Source organism: Pipistrellus kuhlii, unplaced genomic scaffold (genome assembly GCF_014108245.1).
Source record: "Pipistrellus kuhlii isolate mPipKuh1 unplaced genomic scaffold, mPipKuh1.p scaffold_m20_p_38, whole genome shotgun sequence".
Lineage (NCBI taxonomy): Eukaryota > Metazoa > Chordata > Mammalia > Chiroptera > Vespertilionidae > Pipistrellus > Pipistrellus kuhlii.
The window spans coordinates 295,128-308,213 of NW_023425538.1; the positions used below are offsets into that span (position 1 = coordinate 295,128).

Here is a 13,086-nt window from a genome sequence, read left to right on the forward strand (position 1 = left end):
ACAACACTGATACAGCGCAGCTGTCCATCTTTATACGTGCTACGAAGACCGACCTCTCTGTCACTGAGGAACTTTTGGATGTAGCTGCCATGCATGGGACGACGACTGGTAGAGATATATTTGAGGCTGTGGAGAAATCTATAAATAATTTTAAATTACCCTGGGAAAAGTTGGTGGGGCTAACTACCGATGGCGCACCTTCAATGTGCGGAGAAAAGAAAGGCTTGGTTGGACTAATGAAGAAAAGAATGCAAAAAAGTCACTGCCACACACCCTTGATTACTTATCATTGCATTAGCCACCAAGAGGCTATGTGTGGAAAAGTTCTGGACATGAATGACATAATGACCACAGTCATTAAAACTATTAACTTTATACGGGCACGTGGCCTGAATCATCGCCAGTTCCAGCAGTTTTTACAGGAGGTGGGTGCAGAGCATGGAGACGTGCCATACCACACAGAAGTAAGATGGCTGAGCAAGAGCGCAGTCCTCAAAAGATTTTTTGAGCTCAGAGAACAAATTGCTCTTTTCATGGAAAGTAAAGGAAAGCCCTTGCCTGAACTGTCAGATCCCGCCTGGCTATGTGATTTTGCTATGATGTGTGACATATGCGAGCATCTCGCCCAACTGAATCTGAAGCTGCAGGGACGCAAACAAGTCATCACGAAGATGTCTGACATGATCACAGCATTCCAGCGTAAACTTCAACTATGGAAGTCCCAACTGGAACAGGACAATCTTGCCCACTTTCCCATTTGTTTGAGTATCTCAACCACTATTTCTGGTACTTTTCCTTGCAGTCGGCTGGCTACCAAAGTTAGCCATTTACTAAGTGAATTTGAGCGGCGCTTCTCTGACTTTAGAACACAGCACTCAGGCTTTGACATCTTTGCCAATCCTTTTACAGTTGATGTCAACAATGTGCCCCATCACCTTCAGATGGAGATAATCGAGCTTCAGTCTGACAGTGGCCTGAAATCAAGGTTTCAGGATGTTGAAATTGGGGACTTCTACCCTCTACTGCCCCCTGACTCAATGCCAGAGCTCCGACTTCATGCTGCCCGTATTCTATCCATGTTCGGGAGCACCTATCTTTGTGAACAGATGTTTTCAATAATGAATCTGAACAAAAACAAGCACAGATCACGCATTACCGATGACAACCTCCATGCTGTTTTGCGGGTTGTTACAGCCCAAGAAATAAAACCGAACATTGACTCATTGATCTGGGGAAAACGGTGTCAGACATCTAGCCAGAAAACGAAACAATGAGCATTTTAGGTACATTCCAATATTACTGTTTTGCTTGATACCAATATTACTGTTTTGCTTGATAGCATGTGAGTTGGTTAACAGCACTGTTAAGGAAAAGATTGTTCCACTCATTTTAAATTCACATTTCTGGTTAACATTGTCAGTTTATGACTGTTCAGTAAACCATTCGGCCCGCGATTTAGGCTGGATTTTAGATTTTGGCCCCTTCTCTGATTGAGTTCAACACCCCTAAGCTAAGGAGTCAATTTGATCTTGGAGATCATTAATGGTACTAAAGAGAGCTTGGACATCATTGATTACTTGATTAGATAACTTAGTATAAGAATGTACAACCACTCCTAGCCCTGCATTATTACTGAATCTGATAAAACTCTTTTCTGGTTTATGCTTTCTTCCACCTAGCTGACTCGGTGGAGGCTATTGTACAGGAGGCCTGATGCCTTTCGCCTGCTGTACGATCTTCTGCATCACAATTTAAAAAAAATTTTTAAGTATAAAAAGTATGACTGAGCTTCTCTTGAGGTGACACATAATATCTGTCTCCCCCTTTTTTGTTTTTAAAATGATCTTACGCGTATGAATGGCTCTTTCTACTATTGAGTGATATCTATTTGACCAGATTTGATTAGGTTTAAGTCCTCGGGGATTTATCCCTAAAGTTGGTATAGGAAGTTGGATAATATACTGAGAACATTGTTTCTAATAAAATATGGAAATTGCCATTCTCAAATAACATTTTATAGACTGAAAATTAAATGAAAAGTTCCTCTGAATTAATGTGCCTTATAGTAGCTGTTTTAATAATTTTTGCTATATTTACCATATAAGTACTATTACTATAGATTGATGGGCTTTGTAGTAAAATCTGTTAAGGTATAAATAACAGCTTGTATTTCTATTGAAATATGAGAGGTTTGAAGGACCTTTGCTCCTCTGCTGTAGTATATCTAGCCTTTCTAGAACTGGATCTATCTGTAAAAATGGTTAATACCTGAGATAAAAAATTTCTTTTACTGTGGTAGTTAATATTATTCTCTGTGTTAGATATAAATTAAGCACCTAAGCTAGGGTTCCCGGTAGAATATAAAATATTAAGTATTTTGACTTCTATGTAGAAGGGTGTGTACACCAATCTTCCTTGCCCTTGATCTTGGGCAACCTGTAGCAATGCACAGATGCTGATTGCTATCATGGTAAGGTATCTTTACTTTAAAAATAAAGCAAATTTACTTTTGAATTCATAAGCCACAAATGTTGCCTTGCCTTTAGCTTGATTAAAATGTAGGCGGCATATACAGTTAGGATTCAATTATTTAAAAAACATTGGCTTCTAAAAAAATAATGGCAAAGATTTTATTGGTCTGATCCAAAGGCATGGCTTTTATCTTTCTTGAAATTTTATTGCTGTTGAAAAATTTGGCTATATTTAAGAAATATATTGTTTTTGCCTTTCTTACAGGTGAAAACCTTCATAATATTTAATATATTATTATCTACTATTATCTTAAGACATCAATTAGATTTAGACTAGTTTTTGTATAGAAAAAGTTTTGGTGGAGATCACAGAATTAATCCTCTTTTTAATTAGATCAATAACAAGCAACTTATTTTGAATTCCTAATTATTAGAGGAAATACATTTTATTTTCTTAAAAATAAATTTTTATGCTTCAAGTACCTAATCACTACAACTCTACAATTTCTCCTAATTTAATTTGAACTTTGAATTTTTAAAACTGGCAAGTCAAATATATTTAGTAGTCCTTAGATTAATAACACTATGTTTTTAAGAGAAATACAAGACATAATCAATTAATAGATTCAATTCTGTCCTCTAGGTTTTCCATGTGGCAAATTTGAACTTTAATTTTTATTTGCCAGTGGGAAATAGGTTAAGATGGCTACTGGCAGGACACTATATTAACTGCCTGCTGGGGGAAGGGCCTTTACCCTTTCCTCCCTCAACAAAGGATGTAGCCAGTTATCTGGACTACTTAGATCTTTAAAGTATTTACTTTGGATAAATTCTATGACAGAGACAAATTTACTTATTTTCTTGAAGGCCTTAAAAGTTAACTTTTTAATAAGGTTCACTAGCATTTTGAAAACTATTGATATTCTTTATTATGGAAATGTGAATATTGTTGCTGGAATTAGCTTGAATTTCTTTCAAGAAGATTTTTTCGCTGTTTTTCTCAGGAAAAAGAATCAGTTCTGGGTTTTTCATTTCTGTAGCTCTTGTAAAAAGTTAAGGCTAGTTCAAGACTTATCTAATATCCGAAATCGGATGTGCGCGCATTTAGTCTTATACTAGCTTTCTCTTTACACATGTACAGATATCCCAGACTCATTTCTAAATTTTTAAAACTTTTTTATGGCGAGAAAGGAAATTTTTAATTTAATATACTAGGAGAGCGGGCTTCTATATTGGATCGCCTCATGTCTCTCCCTTCCCCCATATTCTGCTTACTTCAGGGGAAGCATCAGCAACAGATCTGGCTGAATTTCTTTTCATGCTTAAAAGATAGACAGATCTCAATTTTTTTCTTTTTGGCTTTCTGAAATAATAATTAATACCCAATTTGGTCAAGATTTGCATTTCCCTGTGAGTTCTCTTATAATTTTTAAACAAGGCATTAAGTCAGAGGTAGTTTCAGCAGTGGAGTTCCACTTATTATAGATTTTAAATTCCATACATATACTAAGATTCGAATTTCAACAAAAAACATTATTTTGTGATCACCTAGACATTCACTCTAAAGAGCACTTTCGTTTCTAAGATCCTTTTTTTCTAGCCTTAATTCCTCGTGCCTGAGGGGACTCCCTGAGCCCTTTTTCTAAGATTCTTTTTTCTTAACCCTTACTCCTCGCGTTCTGAGGGAAATCTTGACACCGTCAAGGAACATTTCATGACAACTTGAATTCCCCATTATTGGTCGATTGGATGGCTCTCAAAGAGGTTCCTTCTCCATGTAAGCCTCCGGGACATATAAACCCCGTGCCAGGTCAGCTTGAATTTTCTCGTCAACCCAGGAATTCAGGCGGAATTACTCTCTTTTCGACTCTACCCTTTACTCCCTTGCTTGCGTGAAACAGTCGGTAGGTATAATCCGCCTACACGGATCCTCACAGACAGGGAGACCCCGTTTGCCCTCCTCAGGCGCGCAGGTCTCCTGTGGTTGAGTCTGTAAGGTGGACAACCTTTTGTTCAAAGCAAGCTCAAGGTTTTAAGAGTAGATCTAATTGGAGAGGATTCTCGCCAAGAAAACCGGGAGACGGTACTAGTTCAAGTGAATCGGAGTTCTCACAGCCAAAGACGGGTACCTTTCACTCTTCCCCGGATCGGCAAGTGAGTGCTTATTAGTGGACAGGAAGGAACCAACCGAGAGATCCAATAATAACAATCGAGCAAAAAAAGGGGTGAAATGTTCTGAAATCTTGTTTGAAAAATCGTCTACCTACCTTTACTCCGATCTGTCTCACGGCGGGCGTGACCGTGGTGATCCAATGCTGAGTCTTCACTCGCGGGTCCTCGCGGCGACTCTGGGGGTGCCTGGCCAGGGCTTCTCCGGTAGACATTCTCGCTGGAGGTCCTCAGTGGCCACGCGTTGGACGCCATTTTGTCCCGACCTATGGGACAACAACGGGGGCAAGCAGGAACCACCTAAGAGAATGAAACAAACAAGGAACACGAAAGAATGAAGGCAAGACAAGGTTCTGATCAAGCCTCAGTTTTATTCTCTGAAATGGCTGTTTTTATACAGCAGAGACAAAGGGGGGCAGGGCCGCCCATGCAGAGGGGTCCCTGGCAGTGTCCATGGGGGAGGATCAGGAAGGGGAAGTTGCAAAGATGTTAACATTCCAAGGTGCAACATTCCAAGGCTGGGCTATCTAGGGGGGAGGATCAGGAAGGGGAAGAGGCAGGAAGACAGGAGATGCTAAGCCCCAGGTTAATCTTATCTTCTGGCCAAGCCCTCAGGGCACCGCATAACTTCTGCTAGAAGGAACTTAATTCTATTTCCTTAAGACTGAGTTGCTTGCCTCAACTCTGCTGGCTCCCAACAGCAAAAGTGATTCTACTCTGGACAACTAACTTAACCTCCAAGAATGTTTCTTCCTTGTAAAATAAGGATAAAAGTTATCTCACTGAGGTCTTGTGAGGATTTAAATGAGATCCTAATACTAGCACTACAAGGGACACATACCATGTAGACGATAATGGATCATGTTCTTAAATCACCCTGATGAGACTCAGCTCTAATTCATAAGGTGCTTGACTTTAAAGGGGAGGAAACTGAGGCCCAGGAAAGCAGAGAGATTTGGCCAGGGTTTCTCAGTCAGTGGCTGAACCCAGGCTAGCACTCAAGTCCCCACAGGAAGTAGGAGGAGAAAAAGAGTATTTGGGTTCCTCCCAGTTCCTGAGCATGACAGTCACTTTGCCGGAAACCCTCCTCCCACCCCCTGCTCCTGCTCACTTCACCGTGAGCACTGCCCACTGCCTGCCCAGCTCTCCACCTCCCTGTTTGGCCCTCCACACACCTCACACACCTCCATAACCCTCATGGACCACAGGACAAAGCAAAAAGGCAACTCTATGACTTTATTTGGTTATGTGAAAGGGTCTGGGTGTTTGTCTAGTCCAGTTAAATAGTCCCTAAAGACAAGCAGGAGGCCTGAAAGGATGCCCCAAGCAGGACCCCGACTGGAGGGCTCTGCACCAGCAACCTGGGACTTCTGTACGATGTTGAGGGCCTCAGTCACTCTGATGGTCCCAATATGGCGAAAATCTGCTAGAAGTCTGCGATATTCACGAGCACAGCCCATGAGGAGAAAGGTGGTATTGAGAAGCCCTGCAAGGAAGAAAGGGAGGAGTCAGTGACACTTTCAAGTCTCAGATGCTTCTGCCCCTCCTGCTCTCCCACCAAACTTGGGCACCAGGCACCTTCCTCCTTGGATTTCATGTGCCTGATGCCCTCAACCCCAACCTCCTCTCCAGATCCCACCAGCCCCTCTCAGATGGGAAAGTGCCAGACGGCACTTGGTATAGAGAAGGCATTTGATGAAGTTTCTCTCTTCTCACCTGCCTGAAATTTTATGGTGGAACTGTAACACAAGGGTGCGTTGTGGGGGCAAGAATCGGTGGTAACAAAATTGGGGAGACAATCATTAGAATGCTCCCCGACACAGGTTGGGCAACTAAGGGAAGAAAATGTTGTAGGCTTAGGAGTGTCCTTGAGTTTCATAAAAGGATCCAAGTTAGTGAGGTTATTGCAGAGATATGTCCGGCAAACACGGCTATAGGAGGCAATGGACAATCCAGGCGGTGAAACGAGGTAGGAGACTTGCTGGGGGTAAGATGAGGATGGGCTGCAGCCTTTGAAACCCACAACTCCCTTTCTGTTCCCTGAGGAGCAGAGATTAGAGAGCTCTGATCAGTGTTGTTGGCCACACCCAGAGTCCAACCCCCCCACCCTCCCCTCCACTCTGTTCTTCCTACTCGCTCTGCCCCAGGAACAGCTTTGCTTCTCCTTCAGTGTCCACTCACAGGACTCAGATATTGGGGTCACCGTCTATTTTTTTTTTTCACTTCCCTCCCACAGAAGTCCCTCTACTCCTTTCTCCTTGTGTCTCATTCTTTTCTTTGTTCCCAGATTGCCCTGCTCCTCCTGGAATTGCCCACCTCTTACCCAGCCCACACCATAACCAGCTGAGTCCTGCCCCTTGCCTGCCAGTGTCTTGAGGTTATTCCCAAAGATATAATGTGGTAAATATCTGGGACTTTAGTCTGGAGTCCCTGGGTGCTGGGAATAAAGCTAGAAGTCAGAAGAACCACCAAAAAAATAAAAGCTTCTTCTTTCACCTGTCTTGATGAGCACCAGCGTCTCCTCGCAGCCCTCACTCAACTTACACACCATGCTCCTCATCAGTAACCATTTCCAGTTCTGGAAACTAACAGCTCTGAAGAGTGAGGACGTTGCTTCATAGCACAAAAGAGCTCCAGCCCCTAAATAGACAATGATCTTCCAGTTATCTGTCCCTCACAATACCTACACCGCCCCTGAACTGCCGGCCAAGAGCTCAGCCTACACAGATCCTGTCCCCTGAGGAACACAGATATCCAGCCCCCTCCCTCCGGGGGTCCCAAAGCATCCAGTACCACAGGACATACAAGGCAGAGTGGAGATGGCCCCTACGAGGCAAAGCAGCTGCACAGGTCTCAAATGCTGAAGTCCCATGGTCCTATGTCAAGGTCCTGGATGCTAGTGGTCAGTCTGGAGCCAATTTCAATCTAGGTCTCAAGCTGAGTCACTGTTTCTAAAGCAAAATTGATTATTGTTTTCTATGACATAGGCTCCTGAGACCTTCAGGGACACAGATCTCATTTCCATAGTCTCCCCTCCAGCTTAACCTGGACCCACCACATTAGCTTCTCACTCCCCTGCTTAGGTCCTCCCATTAGACAGGGCATTGAGCAGAGGATACCGGCTTATTCAAATACCACTATTCTCCAGGGACAATGAGATGAGAACGACAAATGCATGTGTGGAAATTAATTGACATATTACTAAATAATCCTTGGTTCCCAAAAGAAATTTAAAAGTATTTAGAATTGAATATCATTGAACATACACACACACACACACACACACACACACACACACATACAAGTGCATGTAAAACCTGGTGAAAACTGAATTAAGGTCTATAGTCTAGTTAAGACTATTGTACCAATGTCAATTTCCTTCTTATAAACTACAGTTATATAAGATATCCCTATGGGGAAGAGGGAGAAAGGGTTTAAGGAACTCTATATACGATTTTTGCAAGTTCCTGTGACCTAACAATAATTTCAAAATCTAAAGATTTTTTTTAATTATTCATCAAAATTTGGGACAAATCTAAAGCAACATTTAGAAGTAAATTTATACTTTAACTACATTTATCAAGAAACAAGAAGCATTAAAAATATGTTCATGGCCCTGGCCAGGTTCAGTTGTTTGAAGCATCATCCCACACACCAAAAGGTTGTGGTTCGATTCCCGGTTGGGAAGTAACTGATCAATGTTTTTCTTTTGAAATGATCTCTCTCTCTCTCTCTCTCTCTCTCTCTCTCTCTCTCTATCTCCCCCTCTGTTACACAAAAATTAATAAAAACATATCCTCAGCCGAAACCAGTTTGGCTCAGTGGTAGAGAGTCGGTCTGTGGACTTAAAGGTCCCAGGTTCAATTCCAGTCAAGGGCATGTACATTGGTTGCGGGCACATCCCCGGTGGGGGGTGTGCAAGAGGCAGCTGGTCAATGTTTCTCTCTCATCGATGTTTCTAGCTCTCTATCTCTCTCCCTTCCTCCTCTCTGTAATAATATCAATAAAATATATTTTTTTTAAAAACACATATCCTCAGGTGGAGGTTTTTTTAAATTCATGATTTAACTCAAGAAGTTATATAAAAAGCAATAAAGTACCCCCCAAAATTGTTGAAATGAAGACAGTATAAATCAACAACATAGAAAACAACAGTAAATCATTACAAAAAAACTAACATTCATTCCTTGACAAAGTAAGATAATTCACTAGCAAATCTAATTAAGAGAAAAAGAGAAGATGCAAATAAAATGCAGAATGAAAAATGGGAAGTAGCACGCATCAGATGTTTTAAAGATAATAAAAGTATTAATAACTCTACATTTATAAATGGAAATACCCAGATAATGTAGATAAATTTCTAAAATAATATGAGTCTCCAGGATGGGCATAGAAGAGTTAATGCAGTGTCTTAAACCAATGACAATTACTAAAGAACTCCAGAAAATTGATAAGAAAAAGAGAGCAACCCCAGTCAAAAAATGGCCCAAACACATAGAGAGACAATTCTCAGAAGAGCAAAGCAAAAGGCTAACAAACATGTGAAGAGACACTTGAACTCAACTTGAACTCTTCTGGACCCTGAGAAAGAGAGAAGAGTTCTGATCAGTGTCTCAGGCCCAAAGCACCATTGCGGGGAGGACTCTGGCAATAATTAGTTAAATTAGGTTTACAAATACCCATTTCTGGTATAACCTAGGCACACATAAGAGAGATTTCCACCTTCATCTACAAGGGAACAAGTATGAGGTGGCAGTAAATTGAAGGCATCCTTCCTGGAGACCTAGTGAACACTCAACACAGAGGCTGCACACCATGGAATGTCAGCCAGCAGTTAGAAGGAACAAATTACAGGTATGCATAACATGTATTAATACATGGATGGATCATAAAAGCACAGGGCAAATTATGTTAAATAGTAAAGAATACAATTATCCCTTGCATATATCAAATTACTTACTCATGCAAGTAAGTAAAATGGTGCACCTCTTACAAGCACACACACAAACCACAAGGTATGCATTAGCCGGCTGAAATGAGTGCCTAAGGAAGGGCTAGGGAAGGGGATTACCGAAAATAACTAAGACAATGTAGGCTGTACATAGTCCAGAGAACAATATTGGAATCTTCACCCTCCACCTAGCTGTGCAACCTTGTGCAATTTGTTGAACACATTTACAAAGTGCATTATAATATATCTCAAGTGTGCAATTTTTATCATGTTTATAAAGTGGATTATAATGCATCTTATTAACATAAAGTGCCAGGCAAGTGCTAAGCTCTCTATACGTGCCCGCCCCCCTTCTTTTACCTAAAGAATCAAGGTCAACCTCTTCAGCTGGCTTTCAAGTCTCCCATTCACCCCACCCCCACCCCACGCCCCTAGGTTGACCCCAAACCACCTTTCCCGCTTTATCCGGTACTGCTCCCCTGCACAGCAGTCCAGCTAGAGGTCACCGACTGCCACACAGGCTCTGTATCCCAGAAAGCCTGGCAAGTAAAAGGACTATGACCAGCAGAACAGAGACACGGGGTTGAGAAATCAAGGCTGGCAAAGGATCGCACAAAGAGGTTGATCCAATCAGAGGAGACAGCACACCCCAGCCTGGGATGCAAAAGTTGCTCAGGCAACCACCTGAGCAAAAGCGGGGACACAACCAGGAAATAAATAAATAAATAAATAAATAAATAAATAAATAAATAAATCGGAATGAAATCCTCCAGAAAAAAGGGTTTTAGTGGCGGCTGGAGGAGCACAAGGACCAGGGTCTCAGGGGCAAGGGGACCGGAGAGAGCACGCAGAGAACAGTGGACAACACACGAAGGATGGGAAGGGAAAGGGTGGGATGGGTTCAATAGGGACACACAGAGAAGGCAACGAGTCCAGGGAGGAGCATCGAGGGAAATCTGGGGGGCAGATGCACACAAAGGGTGGACCGGGCCAAAAAAACAGACACACTGTAGTGGGCGGCGGCGGGGGACGTGCAGGAGCCAGGCAGTTAGGGAGGCGGCGTGCGGAGGGAAGAAATCCGAATATGAGCGCCCCGGACAAGGGACAAGCGGAGGGACTCCGAGAGAACAGGAAAACCAGGTTAGGCAAATCAGCACCAACAGGGACAGGAAGAGACACAGGAAAGGGGCGCCATCGAGGGGAGCCTGGGAAAGGAAACAAATCACAGGGTAGGTCCAATGGGGAGCTGGGGCGCCCGGAGAAAAGTGAGAGGAAACAGGTGCGTCCACGCAGCGAAGGGGAGCCACCGGAGCGGAGCGTTGAGGCCCAGAGCATGCGCATGCGCGTGGTGACGCAGTAACAGACGGATGCCAAGGCCACGCCTGCGCAAACCAATCCGGTCAACGCTCGCCCGCGGGGCGGGTCTGCGCCTGCTGTTGGGGGTGGGGGGTTAGAAGGGGGGAAGGTAAAAAGGGGGGAGGGGGGAGGGGTAGCCTTGTCCTGGAAGCCGAATCCTGCGCACCGCGGGCCGCCTCCCCCCACAGCCTAAGAACAATCTGGAAAGGCAAGACACTGGGAGAGGGGAAATGGGCGTGAGCCTCAACTCGAAGCGCTATTGGCTGGCTTGCTAGCCCGCAGGAAGAGCAGGAGCAGGCAAGGGGCAGGCCATTCGAGAAGAATCTTGAAGCTCATTGGCCGCTTGCCTCGCGACAAGAAGCGGCGCTTGAAGCTCATTGGCCCTTCTGCGGAGGGGCGGGGAAATAACGGGAGCAGGCACGGCCGTTCCTTAGGGCACTTCCTCACCGCGGGCCTTTCGCCTCCTCCTGAGGGTGACCCAGCTCGAGACTGTGGTAACTGTGGGCTGAGGGTGCGAACATGACCCCGCCCGTCCCTGTTCCACCTCCCTCTTTCTTGCGCTGGACACCCCCGCTCCCCGCCCCCCACAACCCCTCGCCTACTCCGGGCTTCCCCCTCGCGCCTCCCCTCCCCCACCCCGTGGGCCTTCGCTGCCCCGCCCCCACCCCGGGACCCTGGGACCCTGGGACCGGCCCCAGCACAGCTTTTGGAGGGCCAGCTGCCGAAAGGGGGTGTTTGAGCAACAGCTGCATGAGGGGGTGCCCTGCGGGAGTTGGGATGGGCCCATAGTTGTTGGGTGTGAGCAATGGTACAGAAGGTGTGGGGCACAAGGGTGTGCAGATTTGCATCCCGAGTTTGGAGACTGTGTTGAGTGCAATCGTGGTGTTCCTCCCGGGGAGGACAGTGCTAAATCAGGGCCAGGCCCGAGGAAAGGGCTCAAAACGCATTTGTTGAGAGAATAAAAGTAATTAGTGAAAGTGGGGCAAGAAATCCAGGAGAAGAATGGAATTCCTGTGGGTCTAAGGGAGTGAACGCATCGAAAGGGTTGCAAAGGGGAAGTTGAATTGCAGGGCATGCATGAGCTGAAAGGGGAGCATAAACTCTTTATACAAATTGGTTAAATGCAGGCGGGCAGGGGGATCATTTTTCCAAGAAAACCTGTTGGAACAGGGTGGTTGTGAGAAGGGAATGAAGGATTCCTCGCAGGGAGCATGAGGGCCTGTGAGCAAGCCTAAAACCGGGATTTGCGCAGGGGAAGTACAGGTGAGCAGGAGAGAATAATGCTTGCATTGAAAATTCATAAGAGCGCCGAAACCGGTTTGGCTCAGTAGATAGAGCATCGGCCTGCGGACTGAAAGGTCCCAGGTTCAATTCTGGTCAAGGGCATGTACCTTGGTTGCGGGCACATCCCCAGGTGGGGGTGTGCAAGAGGTAGCTGATTGATGATTCTCTCTCATCGATGTTTCTAACTCTCTATCCCTCTCTCTTCCACTCTGTAAAAAATATATATATTTTTAAAAAATGCGTAAGATCCCCGTTGAGCATCCACCCAGATACCAAGAGGTCGCCAGTTGGATTCCCTGTCAGGGTACAAGCCCGAGCTGCAGGGTCAGTCCCCAGTAGGGGGCGTGCAGGAGGCAGCCGATGGATGTTGTTCCTCTCTCATCAGTGTTTCTATTTCTTTCTCTTTTTTAAAATATATTTTATTGATTTTTTGCAGAGAGGAAGAGAGAGGGATAGAGAGTTAGAAACATCGATGAGAGAGCTGCCTCTTACACACTCCCTACTGGGGATGTGCCCGCAACCAAGGTACATGTCCTTGACCAGAATCCAACCTGGGACCCTTCAGTCCGCCAGCCGATGCTCTATCCACTGAGCCAAACCGGTTTCGGCTAGTGTTTCTATTTCTATATCCCTCTCCCCTCCTCTCTCTGTAAAAAATCGATAAAAACATTTAAAAAGAAAGGAAGGAATACGTAAGTAAGGAAAGAGGAAAGGGGCTCTTGGGGAGAAGGAGGGTGCGTGAGAAAGGGAGTGGGGTGAAGAAGAGAGAAGGGAGGGTGAAAGCTGAGCCCAGATGGCAGGATGGAGAACCTCCCCAGGTGTGGCCTCCCAGGGCGGGAGGACTGGGCAGGAGGC

At 44.8% G+C, this 13,086-nt stretch overlaps 2 protein-coding genes across 18 annotated transcripts in view; one reads left to right on the top strand and one right to left on the bottom strand.

The window, feature by feature from the left end:
- Positions 1–13,086, top strand: part of LOC118702294 (carcinoembryonic antigen-related cell adhesion molecule 1) — an 813,263-nt gene that overhangs the window by 154,840 nt on the left and 645,337 nt on the right. The gene's annotated exons all lie outside the window — the stretch shown is intronic.
- LYPD4 (LY6/PLAUR domain containing 4) lies at positions 5,878–7,586 on the bottom strand. Of its 2 annotated transcripts, XM_036408202.2 has the most exons (4): positions 7,446–7,586; positions 7,137–7,280; positions 6,357–6,680; positions 5,878–6,126 (listed from the first exon to the last, which is right to left on the bottom strand). In XM_036408202.2, the coding sequence occupies exons 1-4, from the start codon at positions 7,510–7,512 to the stop codon at positions 5,885–5,887; spliced, it is 777 nt and encodes a 258-aa protein (XP_036264095.1). In that variant the 5' UTR covers positions 7,513–7,586; the 3' UTR covers positions 5,878–5,884. The 2 variants fall into 2 exon arrangements, with proteins under 2 accessions (XP_036264095.1, XP_036264096.1); XM_036408203.2 differs by lacking the exon at positions 7,137–7,280 and having other exon boundaries at positions 6,357–6,673; positions 7,400–7,586.